The 25,022-nt window shown below is 52.8% G+C and overlaps 10 protein-coding genes across 12 annotated transcripts; 6 read left to right on the top strand and 4 right to left on the bottom strand.

The window, feature by feature from the left end:
• Positions 1 to 302: 302 nt before the first annotated feature.
• NCU02152 lies at positions 303 to 3,867 on the top strand. Of its 2 annotated transcripts, XM_011394644.1 has the most exons (4): positions 341 to 1,092; positions 1,335 to 1,901; positions 1,957 to 2,561; positions 2,631 to 3,634. In XM_011394644.1, exons 2-4 carry the CDS (start codon positions 1,474 to 1,476, stop codon positions 2,735 to 2,737), a joined length of 1,140 nt encoding a protein of 379 aa, XP_011392946.1. In that variant the 5' UTR covers positions 341 to 1,092; positions 1,335 to 1,473; the 3' UTR covers positions 2,738 to 3,634. The 2 variants fall into 2 exon arrangements, with proteins under 2 accessions (XP_011392947.1, XP_011392946.1); XM_011394645.1 differs by having other exon boundaries at positions 303 to 1,901; positions 2,631 to 3,867.
• A 594-nt stretch (positions 3,868 to 4,461) lies between these two features.
• On the top strand, positions 4,462 to 7,050 carry NCU02153 (hypothetical protein). The gene is made up of 4 exons (XM_959419.2): positions 4,462 to 4,939; positions 5,106 to 5,277; positions 5,348 to 6,722; positions 6,785 to 7,050. Exons 1-4 carry the CDS (start codon positions 4,861 to 4,863, stop codon positions 6,821 to 6,823), a joined length of 1,665 nt encoding a protein of 554 aa, XP_964512.2. The 5' UTR covers positions 4,462 to 4,860; the 3' UTR covers positions 6,824 to 7,050.
• On the bottom strand, positions 6,966 to 8,072 carry NCU16329 (hypothetical protein). Its single transcript, XM_011395037.1, has 2 exons — positions 7,751 to 8,072; positions 6,966 to 7,655 (listed from the first exon to the last, which is right to left on the bottom strand). Exons 1-2 carry the CDS (start codon positions 7,942 to 7,944, stop codon positions 7,394 to 7,396), a joined length of 456 nt encoding a protein of 151 aa, XP_011393339.1. The 5' UTR covers positions 7,945 to 8,072; the 3' UTR covers positions 6,966 to 7,393.
• A 146-nt stretch (positions 8,073 to 8,218) lies between these two features.
• Positions 8,219 to 9,568, bottom strand: NCU16328 (hypothetical protein; the record flags this gene model as incomplete). The annotated part of the gene is made up of 4 exons (XM_011395036.1): positions 8,219 to 8,489; positions 8,962 to 9,110; positions 9,165 to 9,331; positions 9,391 to 9,568. The coding sequence occupies 4 exons, from the start codon at positions 9,566 to 9,568 to the stop codon at positions 8,219 to 8,221; spliced, it is 765 nt and encodes a 254-aa protein (XP_011393338.1).
• Positions 9,569 to 9,857: 289 nt separating this feature from the next.
• Positions 9,858 to 12,014, top strand: NCU02155 (hypothetical protein; the record flags this gene model as incomplete). The annotated part of the gene is made up of 2 exons (XM_959421.2): positions 9,858 to 9,865; positions 10,370 to 12,014. 2 exons carry the CDS (start codon positions 9,858 to 9,860, stop codon positions 12,012 to 12,014), a joined length of 1,653 nt encoding a protein of 550 aa, XP_964514.2.
• A 428-nt stretch (positions 12,015 to 12,442) lies between these two features.
• Positions 12,443 to 13,581, top strand: NCU02156 (dsDNA-binding protein PDCD5). The gene is made up of 3 exons (XM_959422.3): positions 12,443 to 12,616; positions 12,758 to 12,873; positions 12,970 to 13,581. The coding sequence occupies exons 1-3, from the start codon at positions 12,593 to 12,595 to the stop codon at positions 13,253 to 13,255; spliced, it is 426 nt and encodes a 141-aa protein (XP_964515.3). The 5' UTR covers positions 12,443 to 12,592; the 3' UTR covers positions 13,256 to 13,581.
• Positions 13,410 to 14,778, bottom strand: NCU02157 (COQ4). Its single transcript, XM_959423.2, has 2 exons — positions 14,384 to 14,778; positions 13,410 to 14,304 (listed from the first exon to the last, which is right to left on the bottom strand). Exons 1-2 carry the CDS (start codon positions 14,646 to 14,648, stop codon positions 13,526 to 13,528), a joined length of 1,044 nt encoding a protein of 347 aa, XP_964516.1. The 5' UTR covers positions 14,649 to 14,778; the 3' UTR covers positions 13,410 to 13,525.
• A 198-nt stretch (positions 14,779 to 14,976) lies between these two features.
• NCU02158 lies at positions 14,977 to 17,913 on the top strand. 2 transcript variants are annotated; one of them, XM_011394646.1, is made up of 3 exons: positions 14,977 to 15,113; positions 15,370 to 15,565; positions 15,623 to 17,176. In XM_011394646.1, exons 2-3 carry the CDS (start codon positions 15,446 to 15,448, stop codon positions 16,928 to 16,930), a joined length of 1,428 nt encoding a protein of 475 aa, XP_011392948.1. In that variant the 5' UTR covers positions 14,977 to 15,113; positions 15,370 to 15,445; the 3' UTR covers positions 16,931 to 17,176. The 2 variants fall into 2 exon arrangements, with proteins under 2 accessions (XP_011392948.1, XP_011392949.1); XM_011394647.1 differs by having other exon boundaries at positions 14,999 to 15,565; positions 15,623 to 17,913.
• A 912-nt stretch (positions 17,914 to 18,825) lies between these two features.
• NCU02159 (hypothetical protein) lies at positions 18,826 to 20,791 on the top strand. Its single transcript, XM_959425.2, has 2 exons — positions 18,826 to 19,722; positions 19,834 to 20,791. The coding sequence occupies exons 1-2, from the start codon at positions 19,031 to 19,033 to the stop codon at positions 20,249 to 20,251; spliced, it is 1,110 nt and encodes a 369-aa protein (XP_964518.1). The 5' UTR covers positions 18,826 to 19,030; the 3' UTR covers positions 20,252 to 20,791.
• Positions 20,792 to 21,147: 356 nt separating this feature from the next.
• Positions 21,148 to 23,283, bottom strand: rac-1 (Rac1 homolog-1). The gene is made up of 6 exons (XM_959426.3): positions 23,013 to 23,283; positions 22,821 to 22,853; positions 22,685 to 22,743; positions 22,423 to 22,603; positions 22,116 to 22,348; positions 21,148 to 22,036 (listed from the first exon to the last, which is right to left on the bottom strand). Exons 1-6 carry the CDS (start codon positions 23,043 to 23,045, stop codon positions 21,973 to 21,975), a joined length of 603 nt encoding a protein of 200 aa, XP_964519.3. The 5' UTR covers positions 23,046 to 23,283; the 3' UTR covers positions 21,148 to 21,972.
• Positions 23,284 to 25,022: the final 1,739 nt, after the last annotated feature.

Here is a 25,022-nt window from a genome sequence, read left to right as displayed (position 1 = left end):
GGCGATCGATTGAAATGTGAGAGTAATTGGTGGAGGTGCCTGCCGCGAGCAGACATGGAGGTACCGGGAACGTGCCCCAAAGCCCAGACCACCACATCCAGCCAGGGCATTGGCACAGCAGGATGGCCATTGCCGGAGAGCCCCAGCGAGGTCCTCTCTGACTGCCGTCGCGTACGGGCACCTCAGCCCGAGCCCCAAAGGTACCTGCCGCCAGGCTGTGTACCGTGTTGGACCAAAGCCCCGTCCACTGCATGCCCGCCGCGAAGCTCCCCGTTCAACAGGGCACTTTTTTGTCCCGTGCACCATCTTCTTCCCATTCCCCTTCCAACACCGAACCTTTCTCTTCCATTCAATCCGACAACAACAACAACAACAACAGGCGACCAATTCGAGTCCACCCAGCATCGGAAAGCTCCAAAGCAACCTCTAGCGTAGGTTGGTTCGACTCGCTCTGCCCACCAGTGGATTCAAGATCTGTCCATCGGCACAAGAGTACGATCACGGTCTCGGCCCTACTCCCAAGGCCTGTTTGCTCCGTAGAGACGCAGGCGACCGACGTGGGGAGAAACCGAAGCCAGTCGATCACTTCCTTTGGCTCGACCTCGCCCCAATCGACTACCTTTGCCAACCCGTCTGGCTCCCTCAGCATATTCGTTCGACTGCCCTCTCTCGTCCAGCACCGACGAGAACCCAAGTCTAGTTATCAGACAGACGTTTCTTTGCCATTAACTCAGTTACAGATCTCCATTGCCATCCATCCAGCTGTCTACCCTTCCTCTGGTCTCCTTGCCTCCAGCCGACCAGCACATTACGAATAGGACCAGAGCAAGGTACTGCGAGTTGTCGCGTCCCATAGCGTTGCGCGAGTCAAGCACGGAAGGCGTCTCTGGGGAACTGTCATAATCTGAAGGAGGAAAGTTGAGATCTGCTCGGAATACAAGAAGAGAAAAGGAAGAAAAAAAAAGAAGCAAAAGAACAACGCAAGACTGCAAGCACAGAGCTTCCGTCTTAACAAACAATCTCTTTTACCGAGGCCATCCTCTCCTGTCTTCTGAAACTTTACCAGCTTCCGGCGTCATTGGGGATCGGAATGTACGTACTCGCAAACTCTACCTTTTCTGTCTTTCCTTCCTCTCCCTATCTTATTTCCTTGGTTGTTGTTATTGCGTTCTTCATCATGGCCGCTTTCCCTTTCCGTAACGCGTTCGTTATTGCGTATCGTCGTCTTTGCCTTTCTCCAACGCTTGGCCAGAAATCGCATGGGTATCGGCTATATCACTCTTCTTTCAGATCCCTATCTTGTCAGCTACTGATTCGGGGTTCTCGCATTACAGACAATCTTGTACTTCTGATCAATAGCCAGGTTCTTAATTCAGACTTGCTTTCCAGAGAGATAGCACATACTCGTTGACCTGAACACTCAGGCATCCGCGTCTCACAACCTAGCCACTTGCCTGTCAAGGATCAGTCACAATGGCCGAGGAGGAGTTTGAGATCGACGTCTATGCCGATGCTGGCAATGACCAGTCTGGCGAGCAGCAGGGTGACGGTGATCACCACGCCTACGATGACAATGGCGACCATGCCGAGAATGGTGACGGACAGCACCACGACTATCACGAGGACCATAATGGAGAGGATTCCGGCGCAAATGATAACCAGGACCAAACATCACAGAATCAAGCGCCCCAGCAGCGACAGCAAGGCGTGAAGCGTAAGGATGCCCCTGGTTCCGATGAGCGACCCGTCGATCCGGGCGCTACTACTGCCCTTACGATCTCGGATCTCCACTGGTGGACCACGGACGACGACATCCGCGGCTGGGTGCGCCAGGCGAACTGCGAGTCTGAGCTGAAGGATATTACATTTAGTGAACACAAGGTCAACGGCAAGAGCAAGGGGTACGTGGAACCGCTCGCGAGTGTCATCACGAATTCTGCTAATTGTCTCTTTTAGTCAAGCCTACGTTGAATTCACTTCCCAGCAAGCCGCAAGCGCAACTAAGCATGTGATTGATAACTTGTCCAGCGAGGTCGGCCAGCAACCTGGCCAGAAACGCCACGCCGTGATTTACTCCAGCCCGATTATCAACCCCTTCCGCACGCTTCCCAAGGACACCCCTAACCGTGCTGTCAAGGAGATCCGTGATCGTGCTCCCAACGGGCCCAACAACTTCGACAACCGCGGTCAGAGCAACTTCATCCCGAACAACAACTTTAGCGGTGGGTTCCGTGGTGGTCGTGGCGGTTTCAACGGACCTCGTGGCGGTATGAATCCGAACTTCAACCGCAACTTCCAGGGCAACAACATGGCTTTCAACAACAACAATGCCGGCTTCAACAACCCCATGGCCGGCACTGGCTATGGTGGCGGCTTTGGCGGAGGTGGGTACCAGCGCGGCGGCATGATGGGCAGCAACATGCGTGGCGGCCCTAACATGCGCGGTCGCGGCGGAATGAACAACAACATGATGGGAGGCATGCCTATGCCCATGCACGGCATGAACCCCATGGCTGGTGGTATGAACCCAGGTATGGGTATGATGAACCCAGGTATGGGAGGTAAGTTGCCATGATCAGTCCGGATGTGTTTGCCATGTATGTAATACTTACATGCTCCTAATGATGCAGGCTTTCCAGGAATGCAGCCCTTCAATGCAGGCTTCTTCAACGCCGGTGGCCAATCGGAAGGCTGGGGACAGAACGCGCATCCGGCCAAGCGCCCTCGCCAGGAGTAGAGCAACCAGCAGGGCAACCGTGGCTTTAAGACGGAAAACATGCGCTTCTAGGAAATATGCGCTTCTAGGAAGGAGACGACGCCGAGTTTGCGGACTTTGAAAGTCGACCGACAACTGTCAAGTATGAACATTACTGGGCAACACACCTCATGGGTTTCGATCAAGTAGTCGTCGACGAATAACGAATCCCGGCTAATAGCAGGCTCAACAAGGACCTCCTTTTCACCTTGGTTCGGTTCGTATATGCTGTCCTTTTCTATCTCGATACCGTTCGAAAGAATTGATATGGAAAAGGTCAATATTGCCCCAGATTGGTTTCAGCATGGCACTTTCCCAACGCACATATGTCTGTAGCTGTGTTTTATGTTTGGTACAGCGATGACTTCAGGAGGATGTCAGCGTGGGGTCTTATGGTTCCATTTCTATCACATAGCGTTCAGCATCCGGACCCCCGACTTGTCATGCACTTGCTACTATGAGTGCCTCCAATGGCGATACAAAGACTGGCGGAATCGACTAAAATGGACCAGCGTTACTGTCTTCGGCTGAAGCATCCCGGAGAGCACGACAAAACTCCGAGTTTTGGAGGAGGACATCTGGTCACGACCCAGAACGGCCGTTAGACTGGAGGACCGACCATGAACCACCCATGGACACCTTCGTCAACTAGACTACTCGGCCGTTTTCAGATTACTAGATGCAACTCGAGCGACCAAGGGTGGTTCTTGCTTACCCGGTCAGTTGATCACAAACTTTCGATATGGTCCTCCCTTGGGTTTACTACTACTTTCCAGACTTTTTCCTCTTGATTCTGTTGGACGCTGGTTTTCCTTCTTTCCTTGTCTTTTTTTTTTTCTCTTTTTTTTTTCTTCTTTTTTTTTTTCTCTTTTCTTTTCTTTCGGTATGGAAGGGTACGGATCACTTTGCTTTACTCTCAGTTCGCGGGAAATGAAGGAGGGAAAATTCGTCCATGGCAATAGAGTCTCCGGAAACGGCGAAATTAACAACCAGGCTGGCTCGCTGCGAGGGACCATAAATGAGTAGCAAAGGGTTGCGTTTAGTCGTCGAGCAGAGAATCTTGAACAATTGAGCTTCATGGGATGGCGTTCTTCGAAAAAGTTCTTGTGGCGGTTTTAGCATTCTCATTGCAATGGCGTTATTGTCTGTAACAGTGAGTGAGAGTGAGAGTGAGGTGATTGATGATGATGGCGTCTATGTGAAAGTGGCTCGAGCATTCCGGTTGACGATGGTGATGATGATTATTATGTGTTCCTATTTGATTCCCTCTCTTCCTCATCTGACCAAGCTGGCGTTAAGGTGGTGTCTGGATGAGTGGTTCTCCTTTCCTCGGTCTATGTTTGCTTGATATGATATGATACCCGTCACCTGTTTGACTATGTGCTTGGATGAGTCTCGTTTCGGCTTTGCACAAGTGGCCGGATTTGCAAAGATCACCATTAGAAGCCGGAGGAAAAGTGAAGTCTTGTATACGCTCCAATAAGTCGACTAGCTCTTAAATATATCCTTTGAGCATATTAGACAGCTGAAATTCTGAGCCATCGAGGTTGATATCGATGCAATTTCAAAGTCGGGTAACGTCGAGGGTTGAGAAGTGGATTCGCTTGGCTGCAGAACGGCTGGCTATTGGCTCACGTGTCCTTTAACAGCCTCCAGGGGCATGAGCTACTGTTCACCCGACAGCGACCTTGACACTGACAACCTACAGCTGGAGGTACTTCTGTATACGCTGTATTTATAGCTTCATGTCTAAGGCACTAGGCGCTACACCAATACGTCAGCGGGACCTAACGTGTACCTCCTCTGCCTTTACCTGTCTGGCATTCGACCTCGACCTCAAATTCCACCTCAACCTTTGAAGCTTAAGCTGTTCCCTGCATCCCGTCATTCGACTTAATCTCCATTGCAGGCTTTTTGTCACGTCATCCAATTCTATATCTTGGATCTGGCTCACTCAGTGATTAGCATTGGAATCACACATGGCTGTGAATCATCACAGTCTACTCGACTAGTCCCAGAAATCGATCGACCCAGCTAGCTATTGATTCATTCATCAATCAACCTCGAATTTTGCTATCGAGTCCTCTTATAACAAGAAAGACAACATGTTCTTCACAGGTACCCTCCAAGAAGGCATTGCTGCCGCTATTCAACAGACCAGGAGTTTGGTCTGTTTTGTTACCGGTTCGTTAACATCACTCTTCTACTCCTGCCTGGATCTGTATCGCTCTCGGGGGGCTGTGCATGTCCTTTCACATCATGTGGCTCTCATGACATTCATCTTCCACATCGTCGTCATTATATCGGACCCTGTCACTGTGGTAACCAACCAAATACTAACCTCATTCAGATGACAACACCGAATCCCAACAATGGGAAACCGAGTTCCTCAAGGATGAAGCCATCTCCCCCCTCATCGAGTCCCGCGCCGTGGTGCTGAAGCTGGTTGCGGGCAGTACTGAGGAGGGATACTTGGCTCAGTTGTTCCCACTGCCAAAGAAGCCCACTGTGGTTGTTCTTAGGTGAGTTACCTTGGGTTTGAAGACGAAAGGGGGAGGGTATAATGCGTTGCTAAGCTAACGATGATATAAGGGGCGGGCAACTCAAGGAGTACATCGCTGCTGGAGTCACGAAGGAGGAATTTGTCAGGAGGCTGGGGGCTGCTGTTGGTGAGCAACAGGCGGTTTCGACAGCTGCTAATACAGGTTCGGCCTCAGTGGAGGAACCTGAGACAGTACAAAACCAAGAGCAAGCCTCACCGACAGCCGCACCGTCAGAGCCAGCACCTCAACTGTCAGCGGAGGAGACAACAGTCCCGACAACATCATCTACCGACGACACAATCTCTCAACCACCTCCTACCGACAACACTACAAGCACCGAGACCACCGAAACCACCTCTTCATCATCCCCCACCACAACCACTCCCACAACCAACACGACCCAACAAGCCCGAATCCAAGCCATCCTCGCTGAGCGCGCCGCCCGCCTCGCCGCCCAAAAGAAACAACAAGAAGAAGCCGCCCGCGCCGCTGCCCGCGCCCGAGCCGCCGCCGAAGACCCCAACTCCCCCGCCCGCCAAGCCGCCGACGCCCTGCGCAAGAAACAGCAAGAAGCGCGCGAAGAGCGGCAGCGGATTCTCAAAGCCATCGAAGACGACAAAGCCGCTCGCAAAGCAAGGCAGTCGGAGAAGCAGCGAGAGAAGGAAGCATTTGCCGCTACCAAAGAATCTGGCGGAAAAGACGAGGACGAAAAGGGGGAGGGACTACTGCCCTTCGCGCCAGCCAGTCCGATGCTACCCCGTGGTAACCAGCCAGTCAAGAGCACGGGGCATTGTGCGTTGCAAGTGAGGTTGACGGACGGGTCGACCATTCGGTCTCGATTCTCGGCGGAGAAGGATACGGTCAGGGAGGTTAGGGAGTGGGTGGAGGCTACTGTCGCTGAATCTTCTACTGTCAAGAAGGGGAGGTATACATTCAAGGTGCTGTTGACGCCCCAGCCGAGCAGGAGGATCGAGCAAGCGGAGGAGGGGAAGACGCTTGGAGAGCTGGGGCTGGCGCCGAGCTCGACACTGATTTTGGTTCCGGCGGCTGGCGGGTCGGGAAACGGCGGCAGGGTTAGATTTGCGGCGGCTCAGGCAGACGAGGGAGGGAATATCTTCCAGCGGTTGATTGGGTTCCTGGCTGCCTTTTTCAGCACGGTGGTGGCGTTCTTTTCGACGCTGTTCAGTGTTTCTGGACCGCCCAATGCTGGTCCTACGCCAGAGGAGGTGGCTTCTGAAGTTAGGGGCGAGCAGCAGCAGCAGCAAGCTACTAGGGCGGAGAGGGCTAGTGGGAGGTCACTTGGTGGAGGAGGCGCGGGTGCTGCTGTGAATAGGGGCGCGGGAAGCAGGATTAAGGGTTTTGGTGACGAGAGAAGGGATGAGGAGCGCAAGAGGAACGATCAACAGTTTTACAATGGAAACTCGGTAAGTAAGCCCCTTTCTCCTTTCTCGTTGGAGATGTGAGGGTAATAGCTAACGAGAAGTAGACAAACTTTGAGCCGAGACATGATGACCACGATAATTAAGCAGTCACAAGCTGGGGACAGTAAGAGGGGACAGAAATTTTTGGGGCTACTTGAGTGAAAGTCATAGACGAGGAGAAAGGAAGATGTCATATGAGTACTGTAGTCACCATCAGGCATAGCGAAGAAGCAAAAAAAAAAAGCTTAATCCCTCCAGAGAGGAAGGCAAAAATCTTGTATTTGTACAGTTCTTTGTGTTATCCTTATAATGATAATGATGATATATCGCCATCTTCGAGACCAATTCCTGAACTCCAATGCTGGTATCATGATGTTGTTGTTGTTGTTGGTATATGCTGCGTGAACCCCGTCTTCGAGCTTCTTCGAGAGGATGGGAGACGTAAATTGAGCGGCGCCTTCGCGGTAAGACGACAAAGCCAAGCAACGAAGCTACTTGCTTTTCTCCTCCTCTCAACTAATCGTACACACACACACACACGTCCCCTCTCTGTTCTTTCTCTCTCCCATTTCCAAATCCTTCACATCTTCACCCCCCCTCTTACCGAACCGTCAGACTCCCTCAACCTCTCAGTAACGAGAGAGGCAAAGAGAGAGAGAAGAAGAGTTCAGTATTTAGTACTGGCTAGCAGCAGCCTGGCAAGCCTTGAGCTGCTCCAGGTACCAGCCGCAAATCTGCATGTTGCCTTGGTGCTGGTCCATGCACTGGGTGAAGCTCTTGGTCGCCTCGGAGCAGTTGTTGCCCCACGACGAGTTCTGGGCGGCGGCGGCCTGAGCCTGGACGGGCGCGGCGGCGGCCTCGGGGGCGGCGGAGGAACCGCCACCGGAGAACATGCCTCCGATGGCGTGGCCGATGGAGGAGCCGATGGCGACACCACTATATTTTTCATACAAAAGTCTGTTAGTACCTCTACAAGTTTCGCGACACAGGGTCCGGGAGCAGGCAGGATGGGGAGAACGGTGAAAACATACGCAGCAGTGCTAGCCATCTGACCAAAGAGACCGGGGCCCTGGGAGACGGGCGCGGCGGCAGCGGGAGGAGCGTGGGGAGCAGCGGCGGGAGGAGCGTAGGTGGAAGCAGGACGCTGTTGCTGCTGGTTGGTAGGAGCCACGGGCTTGCGCGCGGGGACGGAAGGACGGGCGGAACCACGGCTTTGGCGAGGCATTTTGGCGGCTTGTTGGTGTGGTTGTTGTTGGGTTGCGTAGATTAATGCGACCGACGTTTTGGCGGTTTGAGGTAGTGTGGATGAGTGTGGTGGTTGTGATGGCGACGATGATCGTTGAAGGAATGGGGATAAGCAGCTATGATATATAAAAAGGTACTACATACTATCGTTCGGCAAAAACGTAGTGGGGAATGATCAGCCGGGCGACATTTTGCCATTCATCATTTGTTGCGACTCCAATTGCGAACTCCAGTCTGACGCCCGCTCGCCCTTCTCACGCCTCCCGCGCCGGCCGAGGCCCTGAAAGCCGAGACGAGAGCTCGGAGCTTGGACCCCTGTTTTCCCCTGTCAACGATCTCTTTTGGGTGAGTTTGGGGGGCCTCTGCCGTTCCTTTGGGGCGGTCTTGAAGCTAAACTGGAAGCCAATCGAAGGCGAGAGAGCATCATGTTGTTGAGGCTTATAGGGCGCGTGACCACCCGTCAGAGGGTTAGGGTTGTAGCCGCATATTTCATCTTTAGGGGCTTCGACGATTAACTTCTCAGTTCTATGGAGATTATTTAGGTTCGTGAACTCGAAATTGTCTATCCGTGACTCATCTACTCCGGTGTCTAGCCCTTCCCTCTGTGTTTAACTCCGACCGGTTGCCTCCATCGAGAGGCGTATCCTGATATTTCCGGGACACATTTGTCCCTCTTTTCAAAACTAACAACGCAGTGTCCCGCCACATCGATGCTGGGACAATATCCAGTCATGGTTTCATGTTCGAAACTCCAGCTGGTGGGTATCTCAAGTGGCCAACAAAACTCCGGTGGCCGTGGGTCTGCTTCCGGGCAAACGATCTCCGGGTCGTGTTGGCCTTTCCGCGGCCTCGCGAAGCGCAAAGGAACAACGCACGGCATGCCTCATATATCGGGCTTCCTAGCACGAGCCTAAAGCGCCATGCCAAAACGTTGCGCCGCGGTCAAGGTCATCGCACAGTAACTCAACAGAAAGATCGCAGTGTGCGCATCTCTCACTTTTTCTTGTTGCCCTTGGTCTTGGGGCGCTTGGCAGTGGGCTCAGAGCTCGAATCTGCTGCTCGCTTCTTCTCCTCCTTGGCCTCTGCCTTCGCCTTCTCTTTGGCAATCAGCTCCGTCAGCTTTTGCTTGATAGCCTCATCATCGGCCTGTTGATCTGTTAGCATTGCCCTGACAGCGAGATGCGTGGCGAAAACTTATACCAAGTCAGATCTGATGAAGCGGGCAGCGGCCTCCTTGTTGACCGTCTGCTCACGCTCCTGGGGCGGGTTCTCGATATTCTGGATCTTTTCAAAATACTGCCTGACGCGAGTCAACTCTGTGAAAATGGCATGCTCCTTGGCATCAACACCGTTCAGACGTAGTGAGGCTGTTTAATCATGTTAGCAAGATGTATCTTTGGTCATCGACGTGCTAGGCTTGACTCACAAAATAGGATCGATTCGATGGCATAAGTCACCATAACGTAGAGCTTGGCCTTGTCCAACAAAGGCAATTTCGAAGATACATCACCGACATCACCGAGAACAGGCTTCAGAGCGGCTTCTAGCTGGTCGAGGTCGACGTTGAGCTTCTCCAGCGAGGGGGTAATGTCGGGCACATCCATGGTTGAGATATATGTGGGGTAAATGTTGAGTGAATGCTGTGGATTTCGAAGTTGGCTGAGAGGACCAGTTCAGCAGTTCAATATAAAAAACCAAATATGCTGACGAGGCGGCGGTTTGTTGACATTGATAGTGTTTTGATGAACAAAGATGCGAATCTGGATGCGACTGCTTGATGAGGAAAGCGACTCCACACAGTTGCGTACCGTTCAAGTTGCACTTTTTTGGTCCCAGATCCAGCGCTCCACATGCTGCGACAAGCCTTGCACAGTGTAATGCCAAGACCATGCCATGGCCGAGTAAGCCAATCAGGGGAGAGCAGTTTCTCTTCCATGGCCGATTAGCGTGACAGTGCATCAACCGCGGGCGCGCTCCCGAGAAAAAAAAAAAGTTTGGCCGCCATCAAACATTTGGTCGGAGAAAGTGTCTTGACGAAATCATCGTCATCCGACAACCGAATTCAGCTAGTCTTTATACCGCAAACTACCTACCATCACGACTACCACCACCACCACCTCGAACAACACTACCACCCCTCCGGATTTCCTCCCCGGCCTCCCACTTCACCCTTCTCGCCCCTGGTCCCTCCCCGGTCCTCAATGCTCCCGCGCGGGACATAAATCCTGACAGGACCTCTTGCGACAGGTCCTCCGGCGGGGTTTTTGCACCACCACGATAATACCATATCATGAGCTCCCGGTGTCGTCCGTGAAAGCCGCCAACCTGTATTCCTTTACCGGCAGTCGACCGCACTTGCGGGTGTTTGGGCGAATACCCTGCAGGCACACACGATGGTGTCCCAGTAACACCTCGGTGGGCCGGGGGGCCAGCGCAAGCGGTTTCCGTTCCATCCAGCCTGAGGTTCAGAGTCGGCTCTTTGTCGCTTCGTACTCTCCCCTCCGCGACGTCCTCTTCCGAGGCATCCACGTGCAAGTTCCGCCGTACACCCGGCAGCAAACACGACAGGCCTCGTCAGAGGCAGACGCCCGCTCGGCTACACTGTCGGCTACGCCGGATGCGCCGCTCCCCAAGAACTTCGATGCGCATGTCCCAACCGAAACCGAGTCGAAACAAGTTGTCAATGGTGGGAGCGAACCAGAAGCCGCCAAGGAACGATACCGGAACCCGACCAAGGAGTTCTTCGATCGGCTGAACGAGGGGGAGTTGGATGAGCAAAAATTGGCACAGACGGTCCGACGAGAGGGCGAGAAGAAGCCATGGACTGATCTGTTCAAACCGTCCGACCTTATTCACGTAATGGGTCTTAATATTCAAGGACGATATGTTGCACACACGCTAGCCGGTGCCGAGACGATACCACCGCCGATTTACATGATCAACCGATTGAATCTACTCAAGAGGTGGGTCAAGGCCGGAAAGTGCTTGAAGCTTCACAGGCAAAAGGAAGTCATTGTCCGTGACAGGATCAAGGCCCAGTTCACGCCGCCAACCCACGGCTATGATCCGCGGAAGCAGAAGGACGAACATATCAGCAACCTCATCGTGACTGTGCCAGCTGGGCATACCGTCGAAGCACTCGGCCAGATCAAGCACCGACTTGACCACAACTCGACCATTGTTCTAATCCAGGAGGGACTGGGCGTCGCCGAGGCTATCTGCAAAGCCTACTTTCCCATCGAAAGCCAGCGGCCGGTGTTCATCCTCGGCCACATGACAACTGGTTTGGGATTGGGCGATGAGACATTTGAGATTGGTGAGGTGCGGCCTGGAAGACTTTACTTGACTGTTTATACCCCTCAGTCTGACAATATCGGCCCGGCCGCGCCCGTTATGATCAAGAAGCACCCGCCCACCTTGTATCAGCGGAGGGGGTCGCACTTGATCAAGCTTCTCACATCAATTCCGGACCTCAATGCGACTGGTCACCGAACGGACGACTTCTTGCAGCTGAAGCTACCAGCGGTGGCGTTCCGAGCGGTAGCTGATCCTCTGGCGACAATTCTGGATTCCACCTACGACAAGATCCCTGAGAACCCACATGCTCGTCAGCTCATGGACAAGCTGCTATCCGAGGTTGCCGATGTGGTTTCCCACTTGCCTGAGCTGAAGGGCTTGGAGCAATTCCGCGTCGCCAACACCCTACCGTACATGCGGTCGGAAGTGTTCCACAGGTTAAAGAGGAAGGGAACTTCTGACAGTCCCATGCGCAGGTTGACTGCCAGGGGTTTGGACACTGATATTGGATATGTGACTGGCTATTTCGTCATGCGCGGCAAGACACTCGGTCTTTCCGTGAACGCTCTTGACAGTATCTGGTCAGCCGTCAAGGCTAAGCAGAAGGTTTTGGCAGAGAGGAGGAAGAGGGAGATTCCGTTCGAGGTTCCTTATCAGCCGAAACTTGTTCCTCATGTTCCGGAGCCGTATACCCATTATCCCGACAGGCTCTGGCCCATGCCTCTCAAAAATATTCTCAACAAGATTAGATGATGTATAGATCACGGGGTCGTATGACCAATATTTACTGCATATATAGACGGATAAACAGAATTATGGCGATAAAAGGTGTTATGGCGGAAGTGGTCGTGGTTTTTGGAGACGGATCATCCTGTACATACCTATATTTTTAGTTTTGCATATGAATAGCATGGCATTATGAAGATCCGGTCTAATACTGTGCTCAAGTGTACCCCTTTTCTGCCCGGCATTGGCCGCGTTGTCTTGACTTTTCGTCTGTCACCAATCCTGCCCCTGTGGTGTTCGAGGTGCCTCCAGCAACTGGTATTCTAGATGCTGCTGTGTAAACAATACCGTTGCAATACCCCTATTGTGACCCTGATCAGATCCGCTACCTACGTAACTTATCGCTATGCCTGCCCCACTAAAAACTTCCCTCAAGACCCCAAGCAACCCCGCGATCGCCGTGCTTCCCTTCCGTCCATCATCGCAACAACCTAAACCTCCTACAGCAAACCAAGCGCTTTACCACACTTCAAACACTCAAGAACCATTTCTCCAACCCTTAAGCTAGTCGCCAACCTACCGCGAATCCAACCAACTCGTCAAAGATGGATGACTCTGAGCTCGAGAAGGTGCGCATCCCATCTCCATTTTCCCGCCAGCCCATGGTAGCATCGACAGACATTCACAGATGCGGCGCACGAATTACACCTTGATGGCTGTATACAGTAACAACACGATTTATAGGTACTAACACTTTTACTTTTGGACAGATCAGGAAGGCCCGTCTTGAACAGCTCAAGGCGCAAGGCGGCGGCGGCGGTGGTGGTCCCAAGGCCGGTGGTCCCTCTGGCGCCGGTGGGCAAGGTGGTCAGGAAGCTTCTAGACAGTAAGTTACGGCCTCTCCGTCATGTTCCCGTCCCGCGCCCCCACCTCTCCCTTTGCAAATGCTGACAGCACCTCCTCTTTTCTTTCCTACAAACAGACAAGAAGCCGAAGCCCGCAAAGCCATGCTCAACCAGATCCTCATGCCCGAAGCCGCCGATCGGCTGGGCCGCATCCGACTCGTCAAGGAGGAGCGCGCGACCGACATTGAGAACCGGCTGATGATGCTGGCGCAGACGGGGCAGCTCCGCTCGAAAGTGACGGAAGAGCAGCTCAAGGAGCTGCTGAACGCCGTGGCGGATAACAAGGAGGCGGAGAAGATTGTAGTGACGAGGAGGAAGGGGTGGGGGTTGGATGATGATGATGATGATTTGTTTGATTTGTAGGTGGGACAATGGGTTGGGACAGAGTGATATACCTGGGAGAAAGGGGGAACGAAGGAGTTCTATGGCCCTAACGGTTTTTAATGGGATTATCGCTTTCTTATGAATGACATGAGGACACGATAGTCCATATCCAAGTTTGGGAGCACGAACGAGATGGAGTCAAAGAGGCGTTGTCATAAATTCGCTGAAGCTGGGAATACAATATGTTCTACATTAGTTTCACAGAGGTGATCGGGTCCATCATACCCCCATCGATGCCCCACGATCCGTCTATCCTCTCATAGCCGAAGACCCGACAACCTCGCCAACCTTCTCAACCACCTCATTCCTCATCTCCTTCACCCGTTCCGCCACCACTTCAGCTTCCTTCTCCGCCTTCTGGATGACGTCCTCTGTCCCGCGCCCGCTCAGCATCCGTTCCATCTCCTTTCTCCTCCTCTTCTCTTCCCTCTCCCGCTTCCTGATCTCCCTCAGATCCGGCGGCGGTTCCACGCCCAACTCCCTCCTCAAATCATTTACATCCCGCTCCAACTCCTCCTCCCAAAAGACGTTAATCACCTCCTTGGCCCGCAGTCCATTCTTAACTGCCCAGGGGAAGTAAATCTTCCTAAACCGCTTCTGCTCGCTCTTCTTCATCGTGAACGCCGCGAAAACGCTGAACCCCGTCATCGGCAACAGGGTATTCGCAAACTCAAACGCCTTCAGCGCCACCTCGCCCTCCCGGACGATCGGCAAGCCCGTCAAAGCGTGGTAGAAATCGTGGCACTCGCGGTACCGCTGCATCACGTATGCGCACTCCTCGTCGTCGATGTACCGCACCGCCGAGCGCGTATCGGGAGATACCCCTTCGCGGTCGAGCCAGTCAATGTAGGTTCGTCCGACGGTGTTGGGCGGCAGGGAACGCAGGTAAGGGATGTTGAGAGATTGGGAGGTGATGCGCGGTCGTTGGCGCAGGATGCGACGTCCCGTGGGGTGGGACAGCATGGCGTCGCGCAGGCGGTAGATGAAGTAGGGCGTTGCGGTGGCTTCGGCGAAGGAGGCTATTAGGTCTGTGGGAATATCAAGAGGGTGATTAGTTTAGTTGGACAGGAGACTAGGTGGTGGGAGATGGACGGGGACGAAACGGACCGCCGCGCAGGGGGTCGGCGAGGGAGATGAGGCCTGAGCCGACGAAGAGGCCGAAGCGCTCGAGGCGGGTGAGAGGGACATGGCCAGGGTAGTTTGGTGGTGGGCGGTTAAGGGCCGAGAATTGTCTTGTTTGCTGTGTCTGGATCTGGGTCGGTGGTGTTGGTGATGTGCTGCTGATGGCGGCGCATACGGCAGGCCGGATTGCATTCTGGCTGCTGGCGCGAGCTACTAGAGCCGCGGATCGTCTGAGGGCCGTCACTTCCATTGTCAAGCGCAATTCGAACAACCAGGAGGAAGCCCTAGGGTTGGAGTAGAGATGGAGATGGACGAGGAACGCGCAATTCCTCCAGAGCTCGAGTGGTTGTCAAGTTGCAAGTGGTGGTTCGATCCGTTCGGATGCGGAAACCGAGCATGTAACAACTGCGATAACGACAGCGATAAGGACTTACGTAGGGGCCGCGGTACCTCTAGCTCAAGGTGAGGGGAGCTCCTGCTCGGTGAAAGTCGAGGTATGCCAACTCACCGTGGGGGATGATAAATACCGTAAAATACGTTGCACAGGACAATTGCGTAACTTTCACTTCAGTTCACTCTTTCTTGACGACCACTTGAACCCCATCTTAGACCTATGCAAGGGCTAGTGTAACCAGTCCCGCTCAAACAACTCCCAAAGAGGAAATCAAGCTTCCATCCAAGACCTCTGATCGAGATCCATAGTCTCTAGAAACAGGTATGTAGGCGAGAAATTGGAACAGGTGGAAGGTTTCAGCCGGTTGCTTGACAGGATGCAGTGACACCCTGGGATTTATGCCTTTGTTTTCACTCTCACTTACACTTCACTGGTTTAATACACATCATCTTCTATCACTCTTTGGCCTTCACCTATTGATTTTCCTACACCTAAGTTTTGTTGCAAATACGTGACTCTTTTGGTTACTCCCCAACTGTATCACGTTTACACAGTATCTGATCAAAATGGCAAAAAGAAAACGCGAAGCAGCAGCAAAGGAGAAGGTTGGGAAGAGGAACACCCGAGAAGAAGATCAGATAGAAGCATCCGATATGGAAGCATACGAAGAACTGCTCATATGGGCAAAAGATAGAGGTATCATCCTCAACGGCGTCGAGCCTAGACGGATACCAGGCCGAGGTATGGGAATAGTGGCTACAAAGCCACTCGAGGTAAGTCATTCTCATCATGTTGGACTATTGGTTCAAATCAACTAACAATATCATCAGGAAGATGAAACTATTCTAACAGTTCCCTCTACCACCCTCCGGACGTATGAAACCGTCCACCCTTCCATATCCCGTGCCCTGCCTAAGGACATATCCATCCACGGCCTCCTAGCCGCCGATCTTGCCTTCGACCCTTCTCCGTCCGCCAAGTATCGGCAATGGAACGCCGTCTGTCCTTCGCGTAAAGATATGTGGGACTATTTGCCTCTAACATGGGATCACCGACTACGACAGTTTCTGCCCAGAAAGGCGCTGGAGTTACTTCTAAAACAGGAGGCCAAATTTGAGAAGGACTGGTCCATGGTCCAACAGTCTAAGCTCCTCTCTTCAGGGCCTGGCAAGAAAGAGAACAAGAGCTTGGAAGAGGAAGATTGCGGAACACTGAATAAGAGCATAACAAGAGATGACTACCTCTATGCCTGGCTCCTCGTCAACACCCGCACCTTCTACCATGAAACTCCAAAGACGAAGAAGTTCAATAAAGATGACAGAATGGTCCTGCAACCAGTCGCAGACTTGTTTAACCACACCTCCTACGACCCATCAGCCGAGAAGAAGGAAGGCAACAAGAAAACCTGCTCAGTCGCCTTCTCACCGACCGCCTTTACCATCACCACCACCCGCCCTTACGCCGCCGGCGAAGAAGTTTACATCTGTTACGGCAACCACTCCAACGATTTCCTCCTGATCGAATATGGCTTTCTCTTTGACGAAAATGTCTGGGACGAAGTCTGCATAGATGATGCCATCCTTCCTTTACTCGACCAAGCCCAAACCCACTCCCAATCCCAACAACAGCAGCAGCAGCAACCACCAAGGAAAGTAACTCGAAGACTCAACGAACGAGGCAAAAAAGACCTCAAGCCACAAGCGTCCCAACAGCAACCACCAAAATCCCCCAAAGAAGTCCTCGAGGAAACCGGCTTCCTAGGCAACTACAATCTCGATCCGCGCAACCCCACAGGCTGCTACCGCACACAGGTCGCACTTCGCGCCCTTGCCGCTCTCGCAGACAGCGCAGGGCCGCAAGGTGAAAAGAAGTTCCGGGCCTTCATCGACTACGGCCAAGACCCGTGGGAGGAATCGCTGGAGGAACAAGCGAAGCTGAATGCATTGCTGGCACAAGCGCTTAAGCGTTGGAGCTCAGATGCTATTGAGAAGAAGATTCGGGACGGGTTGGATAAGTTGGAGTGGAGGGAGGGACATGAAGGTGTAGTGGGGAGGGAGTGTCATAGAGGGCTGTTGTCGATGAGGTGGATGCAGGTGAAGAGGATGGTTGATAGGGCTTTGAAGGAGCTTGAGGGCTGAGAGGTGAAGACTGCCCGGGTTTTTGGGGAGGGAGGAGAGGAGAGTGGGACAGCAGAAAAACCGAGGGTTGTGTCGCAGGCTGGGAATATAGATGGACAGCTCAACTTGACCATCGCACGACGAAACATGTATGTTGATTCGATTGCCGGCGTGGATGCTGACTGTGCGGTTTGTTTAGCGACTGCGTATCTGTCATTGCACGGTGGTCGTCGCGGAACCGGATGTTTTCCTGAAGTGTCCTCGTGCTGGCTGTTGAACTCCGATCTGTGTTCATGCCGAAGGGTCGTGGAATCATTCTCTCCGAGGCCTCTTCGAGCCCCAAAGTTTTCGCTCCCTCCTCTGGACATGTTTGCTGCCGTTCTCTTCTTCCAGCTGACAACTACCCGGCACCCGTCGTTCGCCCAATCCGGCAGGCACACCTTGCTTTGACCGGCCGGCCGGCCGCCCCTTCCGTCCCGTCTCATCCGCCCAGGCGGCCCCAACCGGTGGTGGTTCCTGCCCTTATAAGTCCCAGTTCCAGGCCTTCCTTCCACCACATCCAGTCTTCCACACACCCGAGCGGTGGTCCGTTGGTGTAATGGGCAGCACACAACCTTGTTCAACCCATACTTCCATAGACCGGTATGACTGCTACCACCACGAGGTTCCCAGTTCGACCCGGACCGGGAACAGTCACATGGGAATTTTCCAACTCCCTGATCCAGAGTATGGTCATATTCCCCAAAGAGTTGACACCGGCAACCGTTGTCGCCAGAGGAACAGCCCAGAAGCAACTCGTTCGGTGAGACACGTAGAGTCATATTAGCAGTTTGTGAGAAGTTGCAGGGACGGAGAAATACCTGATCTGTTCATACGTGCCCTAGCATTGTGCCGGTATGGCTAGTTGTGGGAACTGACTTAGTTTGAACTCCTCTCGATCCGGGTGGACGCACCTTGTGACGGAGGAGAGAGAGCTAGGGCCTGCAACTGTCTATAGACTGCCGCGATGTTAGGCCTCCCGTTCAGGCGAGAAGCGCATACCTTGATGGACGCATCATGCTATGGCCTGCTTCCAGGACCCTGATAGGAGAGTGGGTGGGTTGGGGTTAGGTACCTGTTCGACTCAGGTGCGGACTCGGAAGACATCTTTTTTTTCCTTTTGTTTTTTTCTTTTTTTTTTTTCCGGGATAGATTTTGCTGGCATCCACGGGCTTTTTTAGAGTCTGGCGCTGGTACGAATATCGCAGATGAGAAGAAGTCTGCGCTTTACTAGACTGTGAAGTCCCAGTCTATGAGAGTTGCCGACTCGGTGCTTGGGAATAGAGTAGATATTATAGCCCGCGACGTTTCGGGTGTACGCCGTTGCACGAGGTCTCTAGGGCGGATAGTGAACATCTTGTCAAGCTCCTCGTTATTAAAGCCCAGGCCGAAGTCAAAGCCAAAGACTGTCTCTATGAACGCACATCACTGCATCTGACGGCGGCTCATGGCCTATAGTGAAACGCCGCAGTGCTGGAAAAGTACGGCGAAGCAAACTTCGAAGTAATGACAAAGACGCAGCTCGTGAGTTGAGCGCCAGTTCGAGGTCGAGGGTGGTCCTGCGGGAAGACTCGAAGGATGAGACTCGGTGGCTCGTGGATCTTGAACGGAGTATTGGGAAGGACGAAGTGGATGTAAGCATCTTCCAGGTTCATAATTGATTATTTCTATAGCTTGGACTGGCTATGAGATCTTGTAAACTCTTATGCTGTAGGTAGCTAGTGCCATAATGATGTTGAAAAACAACAAGATGGTGGACATAAGTGATTCTGGGGGTGACCTTGGATGGCATTTCGGTGGGTACTTCTCCACTGCTGCAGCGACCTAATGGCCCCACCATTCAATGCGGGACGAGCTCCACGCGCTGCGAGTGGAAGTGCGAGTCCCCAATTCTTATCCTTCTCCGCCTTTGCAATTGAAACGGCAGAAAAAAATAATCGAGGAAAACGAAGCAGGCATTCCTTCCTTCCCTTTCCCATTTGTGAAACGATCCAGAACAGCTGTCAAGAACGATTCTTCGATTTCGTCTCTTCAAATCAATTGAGATTATTGCCCTCGCTAAACGAACGAAAACCAATCAACATGGGCAAGTCTACCAAGGACTCCAAGAAGCGCTCGCGCACCGCCGAGGAGGATGTCAACTCCATCGCTGTTGTTAAGAAGAGCAAGCTCGACGAGTCTGGCAACGCCGAGGTCACCAAGGTCGAGACTGAGGCTCCCAAGGTGAAGAAGGACAAGAAGGACAAGAAGGAGAAGAAGTCTAAGACCGAGACTACCGAGGAGCCCAAGGAGGAAAAGAAGGAAAAGAAGGACAAGAAGAAGGACAAGAAGGAGAAGAAGGACAAGGCCGCTGCCACCGAGGAATCCAAGACGGAGGAGAAGACCGAGGAGTCCGCCGACAAGAAGAGCAAGAAGAAGGACAAGAAGAAGAACAAGGACAAGACCGAGGAGAAGAAGACCGAGGATGGTGGAGAGGAGGCCACCAACGAGGAGGAACAGTCGCAAGCCAACGGCGCCAAGGGAGCCCGCTTCATCATCTTCGTCGGCAACATGCCCTACTCGATCACCGCCGACGACATCAAGGAGCACTTCGCGTCGGTGCACCCCATCTCTGTCCGCCTGCTCACCCACCGCGACAACCCGACCAAGTCCAAGGGCACCGCCTTTGTCGAGTTCGGCCGCTTCGACCACATGAAGACGGCGCTCGAGAAGTTCCACCACAGCGAGATGTTGGACGACAAGGGCGTACCGAGGAAGATTAACGTTGAGTTGAGGTTCGTCTTGTTTTGCCTATTACATCTCCCCTCTCCTTCCCTCCCTCCCTTCCCTCCCATTTCATTTCTCGTTCTTCTCAAACTAACATCTTTTTTCTTTCAAACCAACAGCGCCGGCGGAGGAGGCAAGACCGCCCACCGCCAAGACAAGATCAAGGAAAAGAACCGCAAGCTCAACGAGGAGCGTCTGAACCGCCAGCAGAACCAGGAGAAGGCTAAGCAGGAGAAGGCCGCTGCCAAGGCCAATGGCGGCGACGGTGACGCTGCTGCTGCTGCTCCTGCGCCGGAGAGAAACGACGAGGATGCTATCCACCCTTCGAGGAGAGCGCGTGTCGCATATGACGGTAACCCCGGTGGTGGTGATTTTGATGAGGAGGATTCGTACGGTGGTGGCGGTGGTGGTGGTGGTGGTGGTGGTGGTTTTGGTGGTCGCGGTCGTGGACGTGGTGGTGGACGTGGCCGTGGCGGTGGCCGTGGTGGTGGTGGACGTGGTCGCGGTGGTGGTCGTGGTAGCTACAAGAAGTGGTAGTAGGACTCGCTGCTGCGACGGTTTGATGGCCTATGGAGCGGTTGGAGGCCTGGGGATGGGAAAACCCCGGCTCGACTGGTTTGATTCGGGGCTGAGAGTTGCATTGGTTATGGCTTCCTGAAATACGCTTTGGACAAGCTATTGCTATGCTTTGTCTGAGCATTGAAAGCGCCTCTGGATGGGAATCTTGCGTAGATCTCAGTTGGTTTCTGATTTTTGGTTTCCCTTGCGGGGTGTCTGTTGTTTCTTTTTTTTCTTTGTTCATGTCGTTATCAGCGTGTTGTTGTCCACGTTTTGTTTATACTACTATTACTTTGCATTGACGATCGGGTCACGTTACAGTTTCATCCAAGGAAATGTGTCGAAGGGAAAGAAGAAATGGATACATATCGACTTGAAGTTCAGTCAAAAGGAGTCCGAGAGCAAGGAACTTTCATGATACCCCAAAATATGTATCTTTCATCTAGCCTTTTCTCACGATAGATGAATGGATAAAGACGGATCAGCTGGTGTTTTACGAACTACCAAATTGAGTCTCCCTCTGTTGCTGCGCGGTTCATCCGCAATCGGCAGTGTCTTCACTCACTGTATGTGATGTTCGTCTTTTTGTATAAGATAACTCGATGAACAGATGTACCAAGGAGACTCGAGACATGTAGGAAGAAAGCCATCATTATAAACTTTATTTTACCTTCGACTAGTCCGTCACCCGGGATTGATTCCACGATCACTCAACTTATGTACGAGAAGGAATATGGAGGTTCTGGATCACGGGATGAATTGTCGGCCCTTCGTTCTCAGGTTGTGTTCAGATCGACGACTAACGGAACGGTAATGGAAGAGCTTGGATAACACAAAACGTGGTACAAGAATGACCCGGTATGTAAAACAACCATGGCGAACCGGAACTCATTTGTGTCCGTAGAGAAAGCGCATAAAAGCAGTGGACCACGGCTTGATCTGAACTAGTTTGCATGGCACTCCCTCGATCTAGCCTACCAACCTACGACTACATTCACCTAGGCCCCGTCCTACTCTTTCCTCTTCTCGTCCTGTCTAACCCTCCCTTCCTCCACTATACGATCCTCCTGTCCACCCCCATTCTCCTAGACTCTCCTTGTATATTCTCTTCTACTCAAGCGAGTGAAATTGTACCGTGGAATCGACGGCGCATCCCTCGTTTCTTCCCTTTTCTCGCCCATACCCGCCGATTGTGACCTTTCCTTGCATCAGTTTCCCCCATAATCACCTGCCTGCAAAAAGAGTGTCGTCGCATGTTATACGCCCGCCGCCCTATCCGTCACTTTGAAGGATGAATGGATGCACTTCACACCAGCATCATCGGTCGGCACTAGATAGATGAGATCGTATCGGTCCACTTCTGCTTTCTCTTCGGGGTAGTAGTAGTAGTAGTAGAGGGATAGATCCAAAAAGATGAGAATGAAAAGACAGAGAAAAAAAAAAGAGACGAAAACCAGCTTGCGAGTTTATTTCGAGACGATCGGAACAACCAGGAAAAGAAAATCTCATCAACATCTAATTATGTCCGCCGGGTATAGATGGTGTCCCCTCACAATTATCCCCATGGAACACCCTGTTGTTGTGTGCTGATGTCAAGGCGTGCGCTGCGCCCTCGGTAAATGGCCTCATGAGCGTTGGTGTGATGGTGTTGTGATGGTGGTAGTATGTCTGGTGTGGTTTGGTTGGTTGTGGTGAATTAATTAGAGGATAGTGCACTTGGACTTCTTCTTTTCTTGGGTCGTATCGACGCGGTAGAGCACAGCTCTGTTGTTTCGTGTGGGTCAGCATATTGCGTTTCGTTTTCTTATCTGATTGCGAGGGTCCGGGTGTGCTATGGACTTACCTGATGGCCTCGTCGAAAACAGACTTGAGATTCCTTTGGGTAAGGGCAGAGCACTCGAGGTACTTCCTCGCGCCGATCTCCTTGGCGCAGTTGACACCCATCTCGAACGTTATCGGAGCCATGCGTTTCTGGCTCAGGCTCTGAATGGTATCGGGGTCCTCGCGCAAATCGAGCTTGGTGCCCACCAAGATGATGGGGATGCCGGGGGCGTGATGCTGGATCTCGGGGTGCCACTGCCGGAAAAGTCAGCATGTAGGTCCATATGCGTGGCGTCCCCTCTTCCCCCCCTCATTGCAGAGTTACTCACCTTGGACTTGACGTTGTCGAACGACGGAGGGCTGACGAGCGAAAAGCAGATGAGGAAGACGTCGGTCTGGGGGTACGAAAGCGGGCGCAGTCTGTCGTAATCCTCCTGTCCAGCAGTATCCCAGAGACCCAAGCTCACGGGCTTGCCATCGACCATAACACTCGCCGAGTAATTATCGAAGCTATCGCAGCGCGCGTGTCAGTTTCCGGGGTAGTGGTGGCCTAGTTATCGCAGATAAGAGTGTCGAATGGGTTGAACGCACACTGTGGGAATGTATTCGCCGGGGAAGGCATTTGTTGTGTATGAGATGAGAAGACATGTCTGGCAATCAAGGGTTAGTCCTTGCGCGGTGCGGGACACGGTGACTCTGAGAGGGGAAGCGGTGGGAGTGAGTTTACCTTTCCTACAGCACCGTCACCAGTGACGACGCACTAGAAGCAAAAAATCGAGTGTTAGCATCTCTCCTGTGAGCATTGTGCGGTGCTTGATGGATTCGCGACGAGAAAGGTAGCGATTGCGGTGGCCGTGTCGGTGTCGATACGGAGCGGTGGTGGAGGTCAGCGGAGAGAGGACTGGCGAGGTCTACGAACCTTGATCGACTGCACGCCTCCGATAGCAGCCATTGTGGGAATGGCTGAGAAAGATGGATTGGGGGTGGGATTGGTATTAGGGACTCGTGATTAGAGGTTTGGTATGTTTGTTGTAGTCGATGTGAAAGCAGCAGTGACGGATCGGAGTGGCAGAAAGTCGTTGGGATACAGAAAAAAAAGGGTTGGGTCGGTCGGTGCAATCGGTTGAGGCTGGCAGCGCAGGTGTGGTGCACTTGTGGACTTCCCTGTATGGTGCACTGGTCTGGTCAAAGTGGTCCTCCTCGTTCAAGCGAGAGGCGGGAAGCGGGCGGCGGAGACAGGGAGTAGGCTGGGAATTTGCCCTGGGGCGCGCCTGGACTGGGCGCCCGTTAGAGCCCAGAGCCCTGGTTGGTGGCCGCTGGCTGGTCGCTGGCTGCCATCCATTCATGCCGATGTAGCCCCGTCACTGGTCAGTGCTTGGGGACGGGAGTTGGGCAGGGTTTACGGCTGTTACTTACCTACCACCTAGAGGTAGGTATTGTATCACGGTCTGGGAAGTAGCTTCTTTGTGACGCTGGAGTCGCTGCTGTGCCATCTCACCATTGGTCCTACTCTTTGGTTCGTTACTTATCAGGGCAGTCTGGCAGCCCGAGTAGTTGGCAGTGTACTGCGGTAACGAAGAAGTGATGACGGTCAAGTAGTAGTAGTAGATGGTTGGGTCAATTAGGTTTCATCTGACAGTGACAGAAGCCAGACAGACAGACCACCGATCACTAACAACAATGTGCGCTCAAAAGCACGGCTCAAGATAATATCGATCTCAAGAGCCAGACGGACTGCACTCGGTGCTTGCCCAGACAGACCAAGGGGAGGGGAATGCGCACTGTCCCTTTCCCACCTCACTGCAACAAGTGGCGGCGTGGCGGGGGAAGTCGCACTGAACCACAGGGCAGCCCGTTTCTCCCGTCTGGCGATTCAAATCAAGTGGAGCGCTATTTAGCCTTTCAGATCCCATCATTCCTTCCAAACGTGCCCGTTACTTTTTCCTGTCGGCGGCATGGCATTCGATTGGGGAGTTGGGCAAAGTCTCCTCACACCTCGGCGTCAAATGCTTCAATCATCGTGGTAGTCAAAGACAAGACAAGACCAGATCTCTTTGCTCGAAGCAGCAAGCAACAGAGTGCTAAATGCTTTGGGACACTTGAAGCAAGGCGCTAACCAGATATCCATATCAGGGGCTTTGTTTGTTGCAAAGTCTTGGCATTCGGAGGATAGGGGAAATCAGCATCCGGTGACCGAACTCACCACCCGTTTCGAAACTAAGGATCAAGAGACAGGAGAAGCTCGGTCTGTTGGTGATATCATTGCCGGCACAACGGTTTCAACATCGACCCAAGTGGAGTAAATGGTGCTGCTTGCTGTCACGCCAAAGTCTAATGGCCACTGACAGACGTCCAGCGACACTAGAATCAGACGACGGATGGCTACGTCTGAGATTTGGCTCTTGAAGCACAATCTGTAACATATCTCCAGTCAGAGCAACCGCCAAGAGGAAGAAAGCCAAGCCATGAAAAAGGCGCCAGGCATCGTTGTAGTGTATGGGGAGCCCCTGACTTGCTTTTAGCCAAGGCCAGTTCAGGCAGTGGCTGGCGGGAGGTGGGAAAAGTTATAGAACTGTCAGATATTGCCTGAGCACAACCAAAAACACTGAAGCTCTCACATTGTTATCGCTATGTATCACTAGGTATTGACAGCGGCTGCGATATCCCCCTTATCGGACGGAACCTCCGTCTTTTGGCGGTGTACTTGTATCGTCGGGGCGAGCCCTGTGGACGTTACAACGGGACGGGAGCCTTGTGCACAGTAACCCATGTATCCGCAGTGTCCCAAGCATTGTGACGTAGATAGGGTGTTTCCAAAACCAAGCGAAGCCGACACTGACTCCGTACACCACATCACTCCGCTCTGCCATGAGTACGGATGGCCCAAGCCAATTTGAGCAGAACAAGCGAGACTTTTTGCAGACACGCT

This window comes from Neurospora crassa, linkage group I, assembly GCF_000182925.2.
Source record: "Neurospora crassa OR74A linkage group I, whole genome shotgun sequence".
Taxonomy (NCBI): domain Eukaryota; kingdom Fungi; phylum Ascomycota; class Sordariomycetes; order Sordariales; family Sordariaceae; genus Neurospora; species Neurospora crassa.
Note: the sequence above shows the minus strand (reverse complement) of the source record. Positions and strands in the feature narration are given on the sequence as shown.

Coding starts and splice junctions, on each gene's coding strand:
- rac-1 (XM_959426.3), bottom strand. CDS start 23,045: ATGGCTGCTATCGGAGGCGTGCAGTCGATCAAG. Junction 22,854..23,012: donor GAGGCGTGCAGTCGATCAAG/GTTCGTAGACCT, acceptor TTTTGCTTCTAG/TGCGTCGTCACTGGTGACGG. Junction 22,349..22,422: donor TCGACAACGTCAAGTCCAAG/GTGAGTAACTCT, acceptor CTTTTCCGGCAG/TGGCACCCCGAGATCCAGCA.
- NCU02157 (XM_959423.2), bottom strand. CDS start 14,648: ATGGAAGTGACGGCCCTCAGACGATCCGCGGCTCTAGTAGCTCGCGCC. Junction 14,305..14,383: donor CGCCGACCCCCTGCGCGGCG/GTCCGTTTCGTC, acceptor ATATTCCCACAG/ACCTAATAGCCTCCTTCGCC.
- NCU02159 (XM_959425.2), top strand. CDS start 19,031: ATGGGCAAGTCTACCAAGGACTCCAAGAAGCGCTCGCGCACCGCCGAG. Junction 19,723..19,833: donor AAGATTAACGTTGAGTTGAG/GTTCGTCTTGTT, acceptor TCAAACCAACAG/CGCCGGCGGAGGAGGCAAGA.
- NCU02158 (XM_011394647.1), top strand. CDS start 15,359: ATGGCAAAAAGAAAACGCGAAGCAGCAGCAAAGGAGAAGGTTGGGAAG. Junction 15,566..15,622: donor TGGCTACAAAGCCACTCGAG/GTAAGTCATTCT, acceptor CAATATCATCAG/GAAGATGAAACTATTCTAAC.
- NCU02152 (XM_011394645.1), top strand. CDS start 1,474: ATGGCCGAGGAGGAGTTTGAGATCGACGTCTATGCCGATGCTGGCAAT. Junction 1,902..1,956: donor GTCAACGGCAAGAGCAAGGG/GTACGTGGAACC, acceptor TGTCTCTTTTAG/TCAAGCCTACGTTGAATTCA. Junction 2,562..2,630: donor GATGAACCCAGGTATGGGAG/GTAAGTTGCCAT, acceptor CTAATGATGCAG/GCTTTCCAGGAATGCAGCCC.
- NCU16329 (XM_011395037.1), bottom strand. CDS start 7,944: ATGCCTCGCCAAAGCCGTGGTTCCGCCCGTCCTTCCGTCCCCGCGCGC. Junction 7,656..7,750: donor CAGATGGCTAGCACTGCTGC/GTATGTTTTCAC, acceptor TGAAAAATATAG/TGGTGTCGCCATCGGCTCCT.
- NCU02153 (XM_959419.2), top strand. CDS start 4,861: ATGTTCTTCACAGGTACCCTCCAAGAAGGCATTGCTGCCGCTATTCAA. Junction 4,940..5,105: donor TTTGGTCTGTTTTGTTACCG/GTTCGTTAACAT, acceptor AACCTCATTCAG/ATGACAACACCGAATCCCAA. Junction 6,723..6,784: donor AGTTTTACAATGGAAACTCG/GTAAGTAAGCCC, acceptor AACGAGAAGTAG/ACAAACTTTGAGCCGAGACA.
- NCU02156 (XM_959422.3), top strand. CDS start 12,593: ATGGATGACTCTGAGCTCGAGAAG. Junction 12,617..12,757: donor ATGACTCTGAGCTCGAGAAG/GTGCGCATCCCA, acceptor ACTTTTGGACAG/ATCAGGAAGGCCCGTCTTGA. Junction 12,874..12,969: donor GGTCAGGAAGCTTCTAGACA/GTAAGTTACGGC, acceptor TCCTACAAACAG/ACAAGAAGCCGAAGCCCGCA.